Source organism: Salminus brasiliensis, chromosome 15, assembly GCF_030463535.1.
Source record: "Salminus brasiliensis chromosome 15, fSalBra1.hap2, whole genome shotgun sequence".
Classification (NCBI taxonomy): Eukaryota; Metazoa; Chordata; class Actinopteri; order Characiformes; family Bryconidae; genus Salminus; species Salminus brasiliensis.
In genome coordinates, this window is record NC_132892.1 from 3,299,701 (window position 1) to 3,319,723 (window position 20,023).

Below are 20,023 nucleotides of genomic sequence, written 5' to 3' on the forward strand. Positions count from 1 at the left end.
ACCATCCCACTCCACCAAAACCTTCTGTCTTCCACTGGGAGCAGGCTGAACCCCCACCACCCCCACCCTCCCAACCCACATGCCTCCGAGAGTTCCCCAGTTCATCTCCACTGAGAATCAGAGGAGGATCCTGCCCTCCCTTACTGCCCCCCTTTTTCTGCCCCAGTTCAGTCACGCCAGATTTTAACCCCCCACCACACACACACTCCGGTCACGTGCCCGTGATGCTGTTGCCACGGTTAGCACAGGAAGACTTCCCGCTAAGGCCCCGTCGGCGCTGCCGTCTTCTCGGTACGCTCACAGGGAGAACAGGAAGGGCCAATTAGGGCCAGAGGTCTCTGTCGCCCTGGGCGGCATCGGTCCCGCCCCTGCTACCTGTGGTGAAGCAGTCTGGAGGCCATCCTGGTCGCCCGGTGGAATTTACTGCCATTTTAACAACAGCCTTGAGTCTCTCTCTGTCTCTCACTCTCTCTCTCTCTCTCTCTCTCTCTCTCTCTCTCTCTGAGTCTCGCCCTCTTCCCTCCCACCCAGAAAACAACTGTTATTAAGGCTCACTGCTTTAACTACCTGCCCTCCCCTACATACGGCGGAGGAGGAAGCTGGGCTTTGGAAATTCCCTTTCTCCCTACACATCGAGAGACACCATCAGTCAGCCTAGACATGGTGTTGCCAAGCAACCACCTGGCAACACCTTAGCAGCCACATGAAATAACAGAAACTGTCTGAAATGCCTAAACCACCAAGGAACACCTTAGCAACACCATAGCAACCACCTGTGACTCCTTAGCCGCCGCCTGAAATACCGTAGAAACCTAGCAACCGCTAAAAAGACTTCAGCGCCACCAAAGCATCCACTTAGCAAAGCCCCAGCAACTCCTTGAAAACACACTATATGGACAAAAGTATTGGGACACCTGTTCATTCATTGTTTCTTCTGAAATCGAGGGTATTAACAGAGCTTATCCTGCTTGTGTTGGAGTAACTGCCTCTACTGTCTCTGCCTCTAAGGAAGAAGGCTTTCTACTAGATTTTGGAGGAGCATTGCTGTGAGGATTTGATTGATTTGATTAGCAAAGTCAAGATGTTGAAGGATCAGCACCCAACTGACCCTATAGACCCATAGAGATCTATGTAGGTTAATGTCACTTGTCATGGAAGGCCAATGCAGGTGTCTTGTACTTTTTTAAAAGAGTGGTGCCATCAAACTTGCTTGTGTACTTTGTGAAGCTTCATTAGAGGTTGGTGGAAAACTAAAGAGGCAACCATCAAACCACAGGCCGATTTTCTAGCCAAACAGAAGCCTTTCCTCCACCAGATCTTCTTGCACACTTGCAGGCATGATCAGGCGTACTCCAGGGATGTCAGAAGTGTGCCATGTTCTACTCTGCTATATGTGTCATGTTCCCTTCTGGGTCAGGCACCCATACTGGGAGCGAGTGCTTTCCAGCTAGCGCTGCTTTCACTTGGCAGAAGTTGGGAGCGAGCTTGAGAACTTTTATTACTTGGTCTCGACTGAATGAAGACATACCCCCTGCTAACTGCTTTTGTAACATCCAATTAACCTTGTAAACTTTGCCATCGGAATCAGATAAGTGCTTTCTCTGCTCTCCTCCATCAAATTAAGGCTGGGTCGTAGTGCCATTTATCATACGTCTGAGCTCAGGCAGTCGCTAGGCTGGAAAGGCTGTTCCCTGAGTGAAACGTAAGAGACGGTACCACAGAGATGCTGTTGTCGTGGTTTAGGACCTATGAACAAACTCTTGGTGTGTTTCCAAGACAGCTGAATGTCTGACGTCCTATGTGGGGGCCTGTAAGGGTAGTCCAACCAACTGGGAACCACGGGATCCATGTTGGCCCTACATATGGATGCTCACCAGTGTCAGTGATGGGACCAGGAGGGGTTAAGCATGGCCGCACATTGGGGCCTAGATGGACGTCCTATCCGTGTGAATACCTTGAATGCTTCAGTGGTTTACTATGATGGTATGACATCCTGTACAGCTACTCATGCATGCAGCCATATCCATGTCCAGGCTGTCCAGAACTGGTCAGGAATCTGAATTTCTGAAGGCTGATGGTTGGTAGGGTCAGAAATTGCTTGGTGTCAACGGTCCAGGCCAGTGGAGTTCCTAATAAAGTGCTTGTCAGTTCCACGGCCAAAACGGCAAAACCCGTCTCCCCCGAAAGGAGGACAGGATGTGTCTCGGCCTGATAACTGCGAGTCTCCATTCCGACTTCCATCCGAACGTTTTCCGGGACCACGCCTCATGCGGGCCCAGCGGTCGCTCGTGGCGACGGGAAAAGGAAGGGAAGCCCGGTGAGAGAGAAAGGAGACTGTTTTGAGCGTGCTCACAAACGTGAAGTAATGAGTGGTCATGAGGCACTCATGCATAGAGCCCCCCTGCTGTGTGTGTGTGTGTCTGTCTAACGGCGGCAGCACGCATGGCAAGGTCAAAGAGTGGGAGGAGAAGGAGGAAATGGGGTAATGGAAGAGGGCTCTGACAGGACGGCCCACTTCTGGAGGGGATCATGGTCGGGCAGGAGAATGGGAAAGTCCTGGGGAAGTCACACACACATAGACACACACAGACACACACACACATACACACCATAATAGGCATGTGTCTTAAATATAAGCAAGTATCTATAGTGGCATGCAAAAGTTTGGACAGCCCACGAGATCTGAGCTCTCACCATCCTAATTAGCGTGTTAGCTAGACATGGTTAGGAAAGGCCAGACGATGCAAATTTCAAAGCTCCTCAAACCTCGTCCCAGCAATCAGCAGCCATGGGCTCCTCTAAGCAGCTGCCTAGCCCTCTGAACATTAGCATAACTGGTGCCCTCAAAGAAGGAGAAGTCTTTGAGAAGATAGCAGAGTGTATGCAGGTACCGGTGGAGGTCATGTTGAGGTCAGGAAGACCAAGAAAACCTTCAGAGAACTGTAGCTAGCATTGCTAGAAAGTAGCTGCAAATCCAAAACTTCTTCAAAAGAGCCTCAGGTAGATTGAGCAGATGCTGGAGGAGGGATGTAGGCTGGTCCAGGCATATTTTGATCCCGATCCAGTTCTGAGTCTGACCATCATAGCCGTGCGGACGTTCTCAGAAGGTAAATAAAGGACTTGAGGTTCTGCAGTGTGGAGCTATTTTACAGTGGAACCTGAAAACAGACCATAATATCTGACCCTTTATAAAACCATCACTGAAATGCCCTGTTTTACCAGCGGGAGAACCGGCACTCGCCTTTCTCTGTTTATAAACCAGCACTGAAGAACCTGTTAAGAACCGAGCGGAGGCTAATGCTAATGCTAACACACACACACATACGCTAGCTTTAGAAACCCCAAATAAGTCATATATATAGATATATATATATATATAAGCTATAAGCCAGTTATTGCACACCAGTAGACCAACAAGCACAGATATCAGAAAGTGATCAGTGTTGTAAAGGAGCTGAGAGCTGATTGGTCAGGGAGGAGAGTCAGACTGGATTATAGGATATTAAAGTCATAGAATAAATGATTTTACATCAGCAGCACATCTTAGCTAAAACTGTGTAACTGTGTGGCTGTATTATTATTCATAAACACACACAGATCAGATCAGACCGGATCGGATTGGATCAGAATGGTATCGGCTAATCCTCAGCTTTAAGAGACTTGAACTGGATCGGTGGGCAAAAGCACCTGATCGGGACATCCTCAGCTGTGGATCAGGCCTGACACATTTTGAATGCTAGCGCTAGTGTTGCTGTGTACTCCACAGGAGGGCTGCTTGCTGATGTTTAGCAGCTGGAAGATTGCTATGCGCTCCTCCTGCTCGCACCGAGCATCGAGCCGCCGCTGCTACCTGCCTCCACACATGCTTATGCCGTGCTATTAATATCACTGTTTGTGGGTGCAGAAAGAGAACATGGGGAATAATGTAAAATAAGGAGAGTGGGCTCGTGGCTCTGTGTGTGTATATAAGTGTGTGTGTGGGCCATTTGGAGTAGGCTGTGGCTTTACAGCATGGTGGAGCTTTGCTAGCATCGTTTTTATCAGACATGCAGAATCCAGTGCTGGGGTTGCTGTGTGCTCTGGATGGTCATGCAGGTCAGAGGGAAGTGGTCTGGCCGCCGTTAAAAGCATACAGTAAGAGACCTTTGTTTACAGATAGCGATAAGGATAGCTTTGAGGGCTGTGTGTGGTGCCCTGCTCGTTCTACGGACAGTAGGATCCTTCTAATCCAGTGGTCGGGAATGAATGGAAATGGCATACATTTGTATTCAGTATCCACCATGAGTTATTCAGTGTTTACTATGAATGATCTGGTATCCACTATGAATTATTCAGTATCTTGTCTGGTTTAGTAGTTATCCACTATGAATTATTCAGTATCTTGTCTGGTTTAGTAGTTATCCACTATGAATTATTCAATATCTCGTCTGGTTTATTAGTTATCCACTATGAATTATTCAGTATCTCGTCTGGTTTATTAATTGTCCACTATTTTTTTTTAGTATCTTATCTGGTATATTAGTTATCCACTATGAATTATTCAGTATCTCGTCTGGTTTATTAGTTATCCACTATGAATTATTCAGTATCTTGTCTGGTGTATTACTTATCCACTATGAATTATTCAGTATGTCATCTGGTTAACTAGTTATCCACTATGAATTATTCAGTATCTCGTCTGGTTTATTAGTTATCCACTATGAATTATTCAATATCTCATCTGGTTTATTAGTTATCCACTATGAATTATTCAGTATCTTGTCTGGTTTATTAGTTAACCACTATGAATTATTCAGTTTCCACTATGACCTGTTCATTATCTGCTGTGAATTATTCAGTATCTCGTCTGGTTTATTCATTATACCCGGTTCAGTAACTATTAAGAACTATTCAGTGCTCTCTGAATTATTCAGTATCCACTATGAATTACGTATGTAGTTTGCGAGTTTAAAGGGTTACAGTAACAGTAAAGGGAAAGGGAAGCCCTCTGCCACTGCACCGTGTGTCACAGTCAGACAGGAAGACACAGCATCGGACAGACGGGTAAGGCGGAAGACAGATGCAGCTGACCCTGCTTTGCTGCGGAGAGCGCCTGTGCTTACTCATTGATGTGCACGTCCATAAGCGCGTCCACGGTGACTCAGGACCTGTGCCACGTCTCCAGGTGAGAGCGAAGCATGACGGGAAGTTTTACGCGAGCCGCGCAGCTGCCAGAGCTCAAGGTGAGCGACTCGGCTCGCATAAATCTGCATAGCAGATGAGGCGCGGGCTCCCGTCGCAATCCCTCCCACTTAGACTTGTTTGTTTTGTTGTTTATGTCTCCCTCTTGATCTCTCGTTCTCTCTCATTAAGCTTGCCTGTTTCCCCCTCTTGCGCCCGCCTCTCGCTCTCGCCCATTAAGTAGTGTTGTTTTTCCCTTCACTCTGCATTCGATGGGCAGGCAGCCGCAAAAGCTGAATGGGTGGCAATGGTGGTCCAAGAACTCCAGGCCAGAAAACTACGCTAATCTTGAGCGCCTGTGAAACACATGAGAAGCTTTGGTGTGAAGTAGTGAATCAGTAGGTTTGCTCCCCTCTAACAGAAGACAGCGTATTCACTGACGTCTACTTTAAGCGAAGGCGATTGTTCCTGATTTTTTGGATTGTTTTGCAGTGAGCGGCAATGCGGGTCCAAGCACCGAAGGCTCAGACTCTGGCTTTCTTAGCTTGAAAACATCACTCTACTCTTGTGCAACTCTTTCTGCTCTTGTGAGAACATATAAAACACTGGAAACACTCTAGTGGAAATAGAATCCCAAAAATGTGGAGAAAACTACAATCCAGATGTTTGCCAAGAAATGTTTATGAACAGCTGGCAGTGCTTGTTTGGGCCATAGCGTATTGTAAAGCTTTCAGATCTTCACATATGGCTGAATGACGGAATTGTATCCAGCATGTTTATTTGTCCCCGGAGTTTCGGTCATTAGATGAATATTTAGTATCCACTATGAATTATCCAGTATTCACTATAAATTATTCAGTAACTACAATTAAGTATTTAATGTCCACTATTAATTATTAATTATCCACTATAAATTATTCATTATCCATTATGAATTATTTAGTATTCAATATAAATTATTCAGTATATAAAATGAAGTATTTAATGTCCACTATGAATTATTCGGTATTTATTATGAATTATTCAGTATCTAAAGTGAAGTATTTAATGTCCACTATGAATTATTTATTATCCACTATGAATTATTAGGTATTTACTATGAATTATTCGGTATCTACAATGAAGTATTTAATGTCCACTATGAATTATTCAGTATTTACTATGAAATATTCTGTATCTACAATGAAGTATTTAATGTCCACTATGAATTATTCGGTATTCACTATGAATTGTTCGGTATCTACAATGAATTATTTAATGTCCACTATGAATTATTCGGTATTCACTATGAATTATTCGGTATTCACTATGAATTATTCAGTATCTACAATGAAGTATTTAATGTCCACTATGAATTATTCGCTATTCACTATGAATTATTCAGTATCTACAATGAAGTATTTAATGTCCACTATGAATTGTTCGGTATTCAGTATGAATTATTCAGTATCTGCAATGAAGTATTTAATGTCCACTATGAATTATTCGGTATTTACTATAAATTATTCAGTATCTACAATTAAGTATTTAATGACCTCTATGAATTATTCATTATCCACTATGAATTATTCAGTATTTACTTTGAATTATTTGGTTTCTGCTTTGAGTTATTCTGTATCTAATCTGGTTTACAAGTTATCCACTATGAATTATTCAGTATCCACTATGAATTAATTTAGTATGTGCTGTGAATGATTCAGTATGTAATTTGGTTTATTAGTTATTTACTATGGTTTATTAATTATACCCTACTCACTAACTAATATGATCTGTTCAGTACGTTATGGTATCCAGCACGTTTTTTCCCAGCATGACTGTTATTAAAAACAAGCGCAACACAGCGTATTTATTGACATCAGATTTTAAACAAAGACGTTTTTCACAGTTATTGGGACTGGTCTGGACTCTTGCGCCCACAGCTAGCTGTCAACATACTTGAACGTAAGGTGTTTATGTGGTCATTCGAAGACTCAGTCTTTGAAATGTTCTGCATTGGCGCAATTTTCGAGTCCGATCCGAATGCTACCAGACCTCCAGTCAGAGTTAGCTTGACACAACACATACGGGCTGTTTAGATTGGGATTTTAACTGACCACATTAAAAAAAGCAGCTATCATCTGTGATCGGATCACCCGAGACACATATTAGTACCAGGTGTGAACACAACCAGGACTCATAGGCCCCGTTCACACCTGGTGCTAATATGTGTCTCGGGTGATCCAATCACAGATGATATCCAAATAACGTACAGCTGCTCACAGCTGGCATTTTAAAAACGTCTCCTGTGACCGCTCGTGATCGGATTTCTCACGTCATTCCCATTGTGGGAGGGGCAGGGCGCACATTACTGCAGTCCCTCTCCCGCTGCTTTTGTCTGGACATCCGACATTTCTAGAGATTTTCAGTCTGGACATGGACGCTGTGGCTCTCCAGCTATTATGTATTTTGGTTTTCTGGGACAGTGACGTGGTTGATGCCCAGGACGCATGTTAACGTCAGGTGTGAACGGGACCATAGAGATTGTCCTTGATTACTTAGACTATATTCTGAGGTGGTCAGAGACACCTAAAGCTCCACATGTTCCATATAAGAGAAACGATAAAAGCGATGATTCCCTTAAAAGAACCCCAAAAAGACATCAAACACCATTGTTATTGTATCTCTTGTCATCTGGTTTCCTTTCTGTTTCCTTGTGCTGCAGGTTCGGAGCACTGTTTCCGCAACTTCACCGCTCCGACCGGCGTGATCGAGTCGCCCGACTTCCCCGACAAGTACCCCCACAACCTGGAATGCTCATACATTATCATCGCCCCACCCCAGACCGAGGTCACCCTTACCTTCAAAACCTTCGACCTGGAGAACGACCCCTTGCTGATGGCTGAGGGCGACTGCAAATACGACTGGCTGGAAGTGTGGGACGGCCTGCCTCAGGGTGAGCTTCAGAGTGTCTTTAGCTAACTGGTGATCTGCGGGTGATGGTGGATGGGGTGGGCCAGGTGGTGCTGAAAAAGCATGATCGGGAAAGAGGTCACTGGTTGAGTGGGGGAATGCAGCATTAGGAGTCTGGCCCAAGGACTGTTACTGATGTAGCTACCGTGGTGAGCTTGCCTGGTCCAGGGATTGGATACCCACTACGCTTTCACACCAACCATAACAACAACCAGTACTGCTCAACGGGCAGCAGTTTGATGGCGAATAAAGGTCTACCGTGCGTTTACAATGCCTGTTTAAGGCCTTAAGGTAGATCAGATTGACATAAATGTCTGATTTATACATATATGAAAGTGCAGTTCCAGCTTTCTCCACTAGTACGTCACCTTTTATAGCTCAGAAATATCGAGCTGTTTTTCCACAGCTGAAGTTTATCTCACTTCTCATACGCAGTACATCTTCAGCGGTCTTCTGAGTGGGTGTGAAGTGCTCCTTTTAACTCCGGGTCTCGAGAATGCCAGCCCGCTATTGAGCTTTTCCTCCGTCTCAAGAATACTACTACGTGTTGACACCTCCGAAAGGCCAGAGGCTTCCTCCATGACTTATTTCCTGTTTACTCTTTCTCCACCTCGTCATCTGCCGCAGCCTTCTTTCACAGGCCTTCCTCGCTCAGTTCCTCGGACTGTCCTTATCTGGAGGATGCTCTTCCTTCGTTTTATCTCTCCTGTGGAGAGCTACTAAAAGCCGGGGGTTGGGGGGGGGTGGGGGGGTTAGAACGATTGGTTACCCTGGTCACACTGGTAGACCACCTAAATGATCAAACATAACTATGATCTGTTTGGTCCGCCAGCTTGGTCAAACTTGGCCTGCTGGTCCACCAGCTGAGTCAAGTTGGTTACACTGGAAGACCAGCTAAACGGTCAAGTATTGACTATGGTCAAGTTGGTCGTACTGGGAGACCACCTAAATCATCAAACATTGACTATGGTCAAGTTGATCTTTCTGGTCCACCAGCTTGGTCAAACTGACTGGTCCTGAGTCAAGTTAATGGTCAAGTTGGTCATGCTGGTAGACCTGCTTGGGCACCTAAATCATCTAACATTAACTGGTCCATATTCTGGTCCACCAGCTTGATCAATCTGGTCCTCTTAATGGTCCACCAGCTGACACAAGTCAGTCAAGCTTGCTCAAGCTGGTTATGCTGGTACACCAGTTTGGTGACCCTGGTAGACCACCTAAATCATCAAATATTAACTATGGTCAAGCTCAGGGCAGTCAAGCTGATTATGCTGGTAGACCAACTAAACCATCAAAGATGAACTATGCTCTAGTCGGCCGTGCTGGTAGACCAGCTTGGACTGGCTGGTCATGCTAGTCAACCAACTTGGTCGATGGGTTAGGTGGTCTACCAGCATGACCAGTGGAACCAGGTAGTTTCTTTTTGCAACCACTTTATGGACTTTCTGCATCTCAAAGCTCAAATAAATTCCATAAACTGCTTCTATAATGTCAGTGATCCAAATTATATACTATTCCCTAATGGACACTGTCCTTTTCCAGACATTTCCACCAGTTCCCAATTGTCCAACTTGCCATACCCTTTCCCTGACCCCTCGAAATACCAAACAGACAAACAAAGGCTAAAAAAACGATAAGCCTGTGAGGTAGAGGGGCTAAAAATCAAAGCCTCTAGCTGACAGAACTTGTGAAAGAAGTCACAGACAAGCCCCTCTAATCCGTGGCACTGGGCTGGATTGAGGACAGAGGATCACGCTATGTCTTTTCAGCCATTCCCGTGAGCGGGGGATATCAGGACCCTGCCGAGACTACAGCTCTCAAGCTGTTCTGTCTTAGCCAGGCAATCCTCTGATGTAATTATTATCTTTTTATGACAGCCATATGACCATACTGCTATGTTAGCATACATTGCTAATGCTAATGTTTAAGCGGTTTGTCTTCTCCATTGAGGGTTTTCTCACAGCATGTTGCAGCATAGCATCTCCACCTGATTGACTGCTTAACTGATCAATGCTAAAGCCTCAGTCTGGAGAACAGTTTGGAGAAATGTTCCACTTTCCTCAAGTGCAGCCGATCAGCCAAGACAAGACATGTGTATGTGTCTAGCTATGAGGCTAATATAGCTCATAACACCCAATAAAAGTCAATAGTTACCTTATTTATTTATAAATATGTGATTTGTTTGTAGACAGAAAGCGTACTTTAGCCAGAGAGAGGGAATTCAGGGACTAGTGTTACTGACTAGTGTTTATTAGCAACATCATTAGCCTTGTAGATCTAGCGCTACACTGTACATTAGACTTTTCACTGAAAGATAAGAACTAAAGTTAGCATGCCTAGCATGAAAACCCACAGCAACGCTTCCATTGGTCGGCCATTCTCCAAGAGCTGCCTGATTAGCTTTTAACAGTTTCATACTACTAAGAATCATACCACGCCATCCTTCCACAGACAGGGCAAGATTTAGGGATTAGCCTTTGAGGAACATATTATTGGGACAAGCCTGAGAAGTCCCATGAATTGGTCTATTTGAAGGTCCGTCTAGAACTTTAACACTAGAAGCAGGTGTAGAAATGATGCTCGTATTGTATCACATTAATTTGCGCCAACTGTTTTCTGACTAGCATGCTAGTTTGTGGCTAGTATGTTATGGCTAGCATTAGGACACTGCCATCATCATACTGAGGATTGTTAACTGATACACCTCCAGCACCAATCTTTCTGATTTTAATCGCTCTGTGTGTTTTTTTCAGTGGCACCGCTGATCGGCCGCTACTGCGGCACGAAGATCCCTCCAGAGATCGTGTCCTCGACGGGGCTCCTGTCTCTGTCCTTCCACACCGACATGGCCGTGGCCAAAGACGGCTTTTCTGCCCGCTACAACATGACCCGCAAGGAAGTTAGCGACAGTAAGCATGATGAACTGCTCGTTTCCCCCAAGCCGTTCGTTTGTTTATTAATGGACTGCCTTATTAGAACTGCCAGCCAGGCAAGCTAGCCGTCATCTGAGAGAGGCTGAGCAGCTCTGGCCTTGCTATCTCTTCATCTCTCCATCATTTACGAGCCCTTATCTGCCTGTCTGGCTTTATCTACATCTCATTCCTGTTTTCAAATCTGTCAAACCACAGATCTGTAAGCAAGCCTTCCCCACCTGCCCTCCTGCCCTCCGGCACCATCCCACCCCCCCCCTGTCTGTTTACATTGTTTCTTATCATTCGGTGGTAACGCAATCTCTTCCTCACAGTCTCCCCTTACCTCTCTCTCTCTCTCTCTCTCCCTCTTTCTCCTCCGTCCCCCCCTCCACCAGCCTTCCACTGCAGTACGGCCTTTGGCATGGAGTCCGGCAAGATTTCGGACGAGCAGATCACGGCCTCCTCCTCCTTCTATGATGGCCGCTGGCAGCCCCGGTTGGCCCGTCTCAACAATGAGGACAACGCCTGGACGCCTGCAGAGGACAGCAACAAAGAGTACATTCAGGTAGGCTGTGGGTCCAGTGGGTACCTCTTGTCTGTAGTAGCGGTTCTGCCACTCCAGCTCATCTCAGGGGTATTTGATGGAGCTCCATCACTCCAGAGAACGGTGTTCCTCCACTCCACAACCCAGTTGCTTACAGGCTTTACACCCATCTAGCCCTCTAGCATCAGGCACGGTGATCTTGGAGGCTTATGTGTGGCTGGTCCAAGGCGTCACATTCTGTGGAATCAGACATTCATCCATCAAAGTCCAGGAGTCAGGGTGGCGGTGGTTCTGGACCCTACTCGGAATCACTCACTGTAAAGGGCACCAGTCCATCACGGGGTACCATACACACAACCATGCCTAGGGGCAATTTAGCACGGCCAATCCACCTACCATACCAGGCGTGAGGAAACCAGAGCACCTGGAGGAAACCTGCATGGACACACAATCCGGAATGAGGTGCGAACCCACAACCCCAGGCCCCTGGAACTGTGCAACACACAGTCCTCCAGGACAGAAGACTCACAGTTTTGCTCATTCCAATCCAAGTTGGGTTGGATCAGAAATCTGGACCATCTAGTAGCCCCTAAGGACCCGTTTTGGGGAACCAAAAGTGGATGTTCTGTGGCACTGCTCATGCCCACTGTCCACATTTTGGGTCCGCAAGTTGAGGACCACCGTTCAATCACCAATACTCACACACTCACACAAGCAACCCTCGTAGGAGCACTCTACCCTGCCCCCAGGTAGATGCCACGCTCCACGAGCGCTGTGTTTGTTGTCTCGGCGGGAAGTGATGATGCGTGGAGGGCCTCCTATGACGGTAACCACCTCGTGATGGATGAGGGCACTCCTCAGGAATCCATGGTTAGCAATCTTCTCCTGCACCATCGATTTTAGACCCCCCCCCCACTTCCCCCAACTTCCCTCGTGCATTCTTTCACCATCCTCTCCAGAGTGGCGATTACGTTCAGGTCTGGAAACACTCGCGTCACGTTTTTGATGGATCAGAGGCCGAATCACCTTGTGCTAAGGTTATTCTCCTTCAGGACCACCCAACCAATAAATCATCAGCGGAGCTTCATAACGGAGGCTGTAGTGCGTTTGCTGGTGTGAGCTAGCAGACTGAATTCCTTGCTTTTCTTATTTTTAGGAGATACTAACTCTGTTTGCTGACTCTTTACTTTTGGATGCTCTGGATCACTGCGTCTTCTCCATTCTCCAGATCAAAGCAAGTCACATCTGACCACCGTCTCTCTCACTCTTTCACAGGTGGACCTACACTTCCTCAAGGTCCTGACTGGTATCGCCACCCAGGGTGCCATTTCTAAAGAGACGCAGAAGTCTTACTACGTCACCACCTTCAAGCTGGAGGTCAGCACCAATGGAGAAGACTGGATGATCTACCGCCATGGCAAGAACCACAAGGTAAGGAATCATTTGACTAGTATCTGGACTGTATCCTGATAAGATACCATCCTTTAGCCACATGCAAAAAAAAAAAACCTGATCATTGTGTGGGATGGAATATGTAAATTCACTTGCCACACAGCAATTGTTACTGGTGTTTTGGTTGCAATGGGAGGAGTTACGGTTGTCGAATGCATCTTGGGTGGCTTGGCCTTAACCAATATAACCCCGATCCTCAAGACGCATAAAGTGACCAGGTGTAGACAGGGTTACAAACATCTCAGGCTACGTGGAACCTGGATAAACTTCCATCCTATGAAAATCATGAAAACTCCTATTCTTCATTAAGGAAACAACAGGCTTTGAGGAAAGCCCCAAATCAGTATTCAGCAATACTACAACCATGTACACCAAGTGCATTCATTCTTTTGGACAAAGAAACGTTTGTATAGGCAGTATTAAGGCTTTCTGATTCAATTCTCAAATACTCGTTCTCAAAACCACCCTTCAAAACTGTGGCGTATTTAATCCTAAGTACACTGTACCAACTGTTAAGCATGGTGACGGTAGAATCACACTTGTGAGCTGCTACAGCGCACAAATTGGAAGGAATAATAAAGAAGGACTATGTTAATCAAAATAGCACAGTACAAGGCGCCCAATCAGAACAGAGGTCATTTACTTATATCCGTCTTAAACCACCTAGCGAAAACTCGCTAACAAATTGTTGAAAAGACAGTGAAATTTAGTTGGAAAAAGTGAAAAGCTGCCTGTTCTCAGATTGCAAATGTAACGTTGAAAAAACAGTTTTCAGGTTGCTTTAGCGACTTCACCCCAGTCTTACTGCGACATCCTGCTAACTCCCCCTGATTGGACCAAATCAGACAGTCTAAACACAGCCCAATTGCCAAGATCTGTTTTTGGGCTAAATAAGCCTAGGATTTAACCCAAAAAGCATCGTCCATATGACGTCTGGTCCTGGGTGGGTAAGGCACTGTAACGAAAACAGCCTATTTAATTCTGAGCCATAAAGAGAAGCTGGAAAATGGTCGTATAATGGGAGCTCAGAAATGCAGCTAAAATTACAAGAAAATCAAGACCTAGGCCCTTTAATTACCCCGTGGCCTCGTCTCCAGTTTGCTGTTGCTTGGAAGCGCAATTAAGCTCCACGTAATTTAGCGAAATCTACCCATATTTGGTCTCAAAGATTGCAATAATGGATTGAGATAAGAGGCCAGAAATGCCCCCGAGGAGCTAAACCCCTAGACTTAATTGACTCGGGCCACTTGTGGGGGAGGGGGCGGGCCAGTTTTAATGACTGTTGGGACTAGTGACCTCAGTCCCAGGTGACCTCCGCATTGATCTGTGGACAGAGAAAGTGACATGGGAACAGGTTGAGGGATGGTTATCTGGCAACCAGGGGATAATAGAGGCCTTTGTGTGCTCTTATCTCTAAAGGCTATTCGTCATGCCTGTGCACTAGCTGCCGTAAACACACCTGCATGACCGGCCTCACACTTACCCACACCTGGGCTTGTGGAGACCCCGAGCATGGGAAAGGATAGGTTGTCTGTCAGTCTGTGTGTAGGAGGAGGAGGGGGGGGGTTAGGAAGTGGAAGTGTATTATCAGAAGCCATTGTAGATTTGTGACCTTTCAGTCATGACAGGACCGCATTACCCATAATTCAGTGTGCGTGAGAATGGGTTTACCTTAAAATCCAGAATAGGGAAGAACAGTACATTCCTGATTAGCGTATAGCACATACTTTAGCATGCTCAGTGTCACTAATGTGGTCATTTACACAAGCCAAAACATTAGTACTCCTTTAGGTCCCCCTCGTGCCACCATAACAGATCTGACCATTTGCGGCATGGAATCCACAAGACCTCTGAAGGCGTCCTGTGGTATCTGGCACCAAGGCTAATGTTAGCAGCAGATGCTTTAAGTCCTATAAGTTGTGAGGTGGGGCCTCCATGAGCATCAGTGACACTTAAGAGCCCATAAACTTGTTGCTGGTTCACCAGTTGTCCTTCCTTGGAGCACTTTTGCTAGGTACTGACCACTGCATAGCAGAAACACCCCAACAAGACCTGCCTAAGGAAGACTGATGGAATCTAACCAGCCATCTGTTGTGTTTGTGTGATTTAAGTCCCTTAAGATTCAAAAGGGTTGGTAGTTATTGCTGTCCATTGGTGGAGGCACTGCAAGTCAAACGTAGACCCACATGTCCTAGGGTGGAATCCATAAGGGTTGGATAAACACTCCAACAAAGCCCTCATAGGTGCGATTCTGTCCACATTCTTTTGCCGCTGTGGGAGGTTTGAGGAACACCTTGAGGAGACCTCTGTCCAACTGACAAACAATACTTACCACAGTAAGTTCATGTCCCTTAGAGAGGTTTAGCTGGTGTTTTATAGGGCGGAAGAATCCATATGGAAGACTGCCCCCATGTTACCCCTGCTTACCCATCTGCACGTCTCTTTTCCCTGGTTGTCTGCTCAAGGCTACACCGGCCTTCAGGATGTGTGTGTGTGTCTATGCATGCTGTGTCCACAGGGACCCTTCCACAGCAGTAAAATCAGGAACGAGGGAGGGCCTAGCATTTAGACTTGAGGCACCACTATTAAACGGTGAACATGAGAGTGTTGTGGCTGGAAGAACCAGACAGACAGACAGCTCGCTGTAAACGACCAGACGACAAGCAGTCAGGTGTCAACAATCTGCCCATGAATTCATGGCTCATGAGATTCCCCATCCAGGGAATCGAACCATGCTACAAGGAAACGTGCTGCTGAGAAGTTGGTGGTGAAGCTGGTTGTCAAACTCCATGCCCACGGACCGAACCACAGTTTGCTTAGAAGTGAACCGAGACCCACAGACCACGTAGGTTTGGCGGACCAGGTTTAGATGCCTGAATACAAGTGGAGAGTTCCCATTTGTGGAGGCAAACCAAACTACACTGTTAAAAGTAGACGATTCTTGAGGGACTTTTGGAGGTTCTTTCATTTGAAAGTGTGGAGGAGCCTCTTAAGGTGCTTTGAAGAAGCTTCAAGAAGGTTCCTCAAACTGAAGAACCTCCAAAAACAGCCACTAAGCAGTAGAAGATTCAACCTACAGAAGGCCTTCATTTTCACGGCCTTAAGCACCAAGATTCCAGCAATAGCTCGGGCGTGATCTTTGACCTGGACTAACAGGCCTCATTATTGGAGTCAAAGGTTAATGACTTATGACGACGGGGCCTGGGCTGCTTGAGTCATCTTAAGGGCAGGCCTTTGATATTGAAATCAGCTCAGGAATGAGATGGACACATGGCTATACGGGCCATACGTGCTTGTGTTTGGGTGATGGTGAGGATTACACTCAGAATCAGACCATGCATCCATAAATTCCATGATTGCTTTCTGGCGAAAATGTAAAACCGTTGAGAATCCCACCAAAATCTTCTTGACCTTATGCTGATTGCCCTGCATTCTCTTGCATTTGCCTTGAGAAACTGTAATTACGGGAGGGTATTTCCAGCAAGATTGCAGTCTGCCTGCCAAGAATCAGACCAGTGTGAATATGGACCATACTTTAATTACATGGGGGGAAATGGGCTGCTAGCCAACACCATCCCCCCTAAACTGTTCCCCATACATAAAGGGCTTGGCCCCATACCGATAAGCTGTTTACATGTCAAGCCATTTCCTTACCACAACAAGGTCAAAATCTGCCTGGCGACGGATGGCGCGGATGGCCGCCGCCGCAGACGTAGCAGGCTGCCACCCGTCCATTAGAACAGAGAGCGCTGGAGGATTGCATTATTCAGGCAGTGGCGTTATGTCTCAACCGGTGACGGCTCATGAAATTCTAACGACCACAACCTGGGTTTGGAAGCGGGGGCATGCATGTGCGCATGTGTGTCTCCAGCTTTGGGCCAGTCAGGCGTCCCAAGCAGGCTGCTATGGGACGCGTGGTCTCCAGGTCTTTTAAGTATTGATGACCTTGGCCTGGGTCAGTCTGGAGCGCAAGACAATGAAAGGCCTTGAAAAAGAGGGTCTATGAAAAAAAAGAAGAAGGTCCATGACCATGCACACATGGTCAGGCACTGTGGTCGTGGTCAGACCCTTCTCAGTAATGTGGAGGACACCCGTGGTGGGAAAATCGGCGGGATTTCAAGGGGAAGCTCAATCTGGTTCCACTCGCTGTTCCCCTTCGTGCACTTGGGCTCCGATGAAGACGTCGACAGTAGGAGCTGCTTCCAGCTGGCCACTTGCCAGCAGCAAGCAGATGAGATGGTGCATGGAAACTTGCTCGTGTGTGTGTGTGTGTGTGTGTGTATACACACACTCATTTACCATATATTAAACAGCATTCACCTCTGAATAGTGCTTTTTACGACCCCCCCCTTTCCCTTCCCCTTCCCCACCCCATCCCAAAGAGCTTTCTGTCACTGAGCGCAGAAGATGACAAGACCCCTCTCCATTACCCCACTTACACCCACCACCACCCACCCCCTCCGCCCAACCCTCTCCGCTCTGGCACGGGGACCAAGCAGAGAAACCAAATTGCTTTGTGTGCTGTTTCTTTCTGCAGTGTGACAGATATATTGCTTGCCGTGTGAGATGGATTTATAGGCATTTCAATCATAAACAGGATGCGCTGCATTTTTTTGGGGGGGTGGAGTGGGGGGTGGGATTTAGCCCCTATTTATGCATGAGAAATTGTTTAGATATACAGCCCTGCCTGTTATGGGTTTACATTTGACCCCTTTTGTGTGTATGTGCTGGCCATAAATGAGGGATGTGCCTGTGTGTGTGTGTGTGTGTGTGTGTGTGTGTGGTTGGTTTGGATGTGTGTTTGTGGGAGAGAGAGGCCTGAGGTCCAGGCAATTAATTGGCTCATGCAAGTTTGATCAACCGCCGTGGTTGTAAACAGAAGCCGCCCGGAGTAGCGTCCCAATCTACCCATATGTGTCCCGGACAGCTCTCCGAACTTGTACACACAGCATGGGGCCCTCCATCCCCGGGCCCCTCCTCCTCCGCTGAGGAGGGGGTCCTTTTCAATTCGTTAGACCCCCCACAGAAGATCTCACAACATAAAGCAGAGTGGAGCTGGTCCCCCGATGAAAACAGCAGCCACATAGCGCCTAATAGCAATATACATTGTTTGGACAAAAGTATTGGGACACTTGTTCATTCACTGTCTTTGGAAATCAAGGGGATTAAAAAGAGTTTACTCTGCTGTTGTTGGAGTAACTGTCTCTACGGTCCTGGGAAGAAGAAGGCTTTCTACTAGATTTCAGAGGGGCACTGCCTAATGCCAGGGATAGACTGGAAGGGTATAAAGCCCCCCCAGGATTGAGCTATGTTCTCTGGAATGATGGTTGGTGCTCCATCCAATACTTTTGGGATGACTTGGGGAGTTGGGAGTGAGGTAAGGTGGTACTCATTAAATATCCTGATTTTACTAACACTCTTGTCGCTGAATGCAATCAAATCCTCACAGCAATGCTCCTCCTAAAATCTAGTAGGAAGGCTTCTACCCTGGACAGTAGAGACAGTTTTTAATACCCTTGATTTCCGAAGAAACAGTGAATGAGCAGGTGTCCCAATACTTTTGTCCATGTAGTGCATGTCTATTACAAACATGGTTCTTTATGGAGTGTAGTAGCTATTTCTGAGCCACCTACCAGATGTTCTCAAAGCAAGCCTTCAAACCTTCATTCCCTTGATGAAACTCCGGTGTGTCCCTCAAGAGGACAATAACAACCCAGAGACAAAATGTCCACATGATGCATAGGTGTACTTACACTATATGGAGGAAATGGCTTTGAGCCCAGACCTTTGGCCACGCTAGCTACTAAATACTAGTCCAGAAGCCTGCAGGTCAGGACTAGCGAGCTAGCATTCACGCTCCTCTTGCTCCCAGACATGAAGACTAATCTTTTAATCAAAAGCAAAACCACTCGAAAAAGGCCAGTGCAAGGTCAATCCCAGCACGTTATTCCAGGACTAACCACCCCCCGCGGTGTGAAGAGCGGTTAAAACGCTTAGGCATCTTTTCTGTTATGATTAAACTGCAGCTAGTGCTAATATTGCAGGATTAGCGCTCACGAGACAAGGCAACCCTCAAGAGGAACAAAAGTAAATAGAAGCTACCAAGTAAATGCGACAAACAGATGGTTGTAAAACATCTTGTATCATCTGAGGAGGCTAGCAGAGCTTAGCGGCTATGCCAATGCTAGCCTAGTGTCATAGCTTCAGTCAGTTACGGCCCTGGAGTCACACCTTGACCATGTGTCTTGACCAGCTCATTAAGGTGGCTGGTTGGCTATCCTAGTTCTTGACCAGAATAGGATGTTTTTGTTGGAGTTTGATGGTTTAGCTGCTCTAAAAGCATGACCAGCAAGACCAGCTAGACCACGCTGGACATGACCAGCAAGACAAGCATGACCAGCATGGCCAAGCTGGTTGACCACCGTGATCAGCAAGACCAAGGTGGCTAACTGCCATGACGAGCATAACCAGCATACCCAAGCAGGTGGGCCAACATGACCAGCATCACCAAGCTGACTGACCAACATGACTGACCAGCAAGACCACGCATGTCCAAAACCAAATGTAACACACATTACACTGGTCAAGAGCTGATTAACCAGCTAGCTAGGGTATGTTGAGGGTCAACCACCTTGATACCATCCGGTGTCCGATACCACAGGACGCCTTCAGAGGTCTTGTGGAGCCCATGCCCCGAATGGTCAGATCTGTTGTGGCGGCACAAGGGTGACCTACTCAAGATTATTCAGGTGGGGTCGTTGTTGGGGCAGATTGGTGTAGAAAGGTGTAGGGTGTGATGAGTTTAGAAAGAGCGCTACACAAAGCTAGCTTGCTATATATCCATCAGGTTCTACTCTGATGACTCCATCTACAAACAAGCCCTACCCTATAGCCTGACCAGGCCTGACATGGCTCGCACATCATGGAAAGCTATTATGCAACCCAACCCTCAAACTCGCTCACATCAGCCCTCCTGTTTTCCTCATTCAGAGGACTCGCAGCGTCC

The 20,023-nt window shown here is 46.6% G+C and overlaps 1 protein-coding gene across 2 annotated transcripts in view; it reads left to right on the forward strand.

Annotated features, from left to right (window-relative positions):
- The window catches only part of nrp2a (neuropilin 2a), a 98,639-nt gene that overhangs the window by 38,559 nt on the left and 40,057 nt on the right, over window positions 1–20,023 (forward strand). For both annotated transcript variants that reach the window (XM_072656713.1, XM_072656711.1), the window contains exons 4-7: window positions 7,862–8,092; window positions 10,863–11,018; window positions 11,417–11,586; window positions 12,841–12,996. In XM_072656713.1, the coding sequence (XP_072512814.1) occupies window positions 7,862–8,092; window positions 10,863–11,018; window positions 11,417–11,586; window positions 12,841–12,996 (713 nt within the window). The remainder of the gene's footprint in view (window positions 1–7,861; window positions 8,093–10,862; window positions 11,019–11,416; window positions 11,587–12,840; window positions 12,997–20,023) is intronic.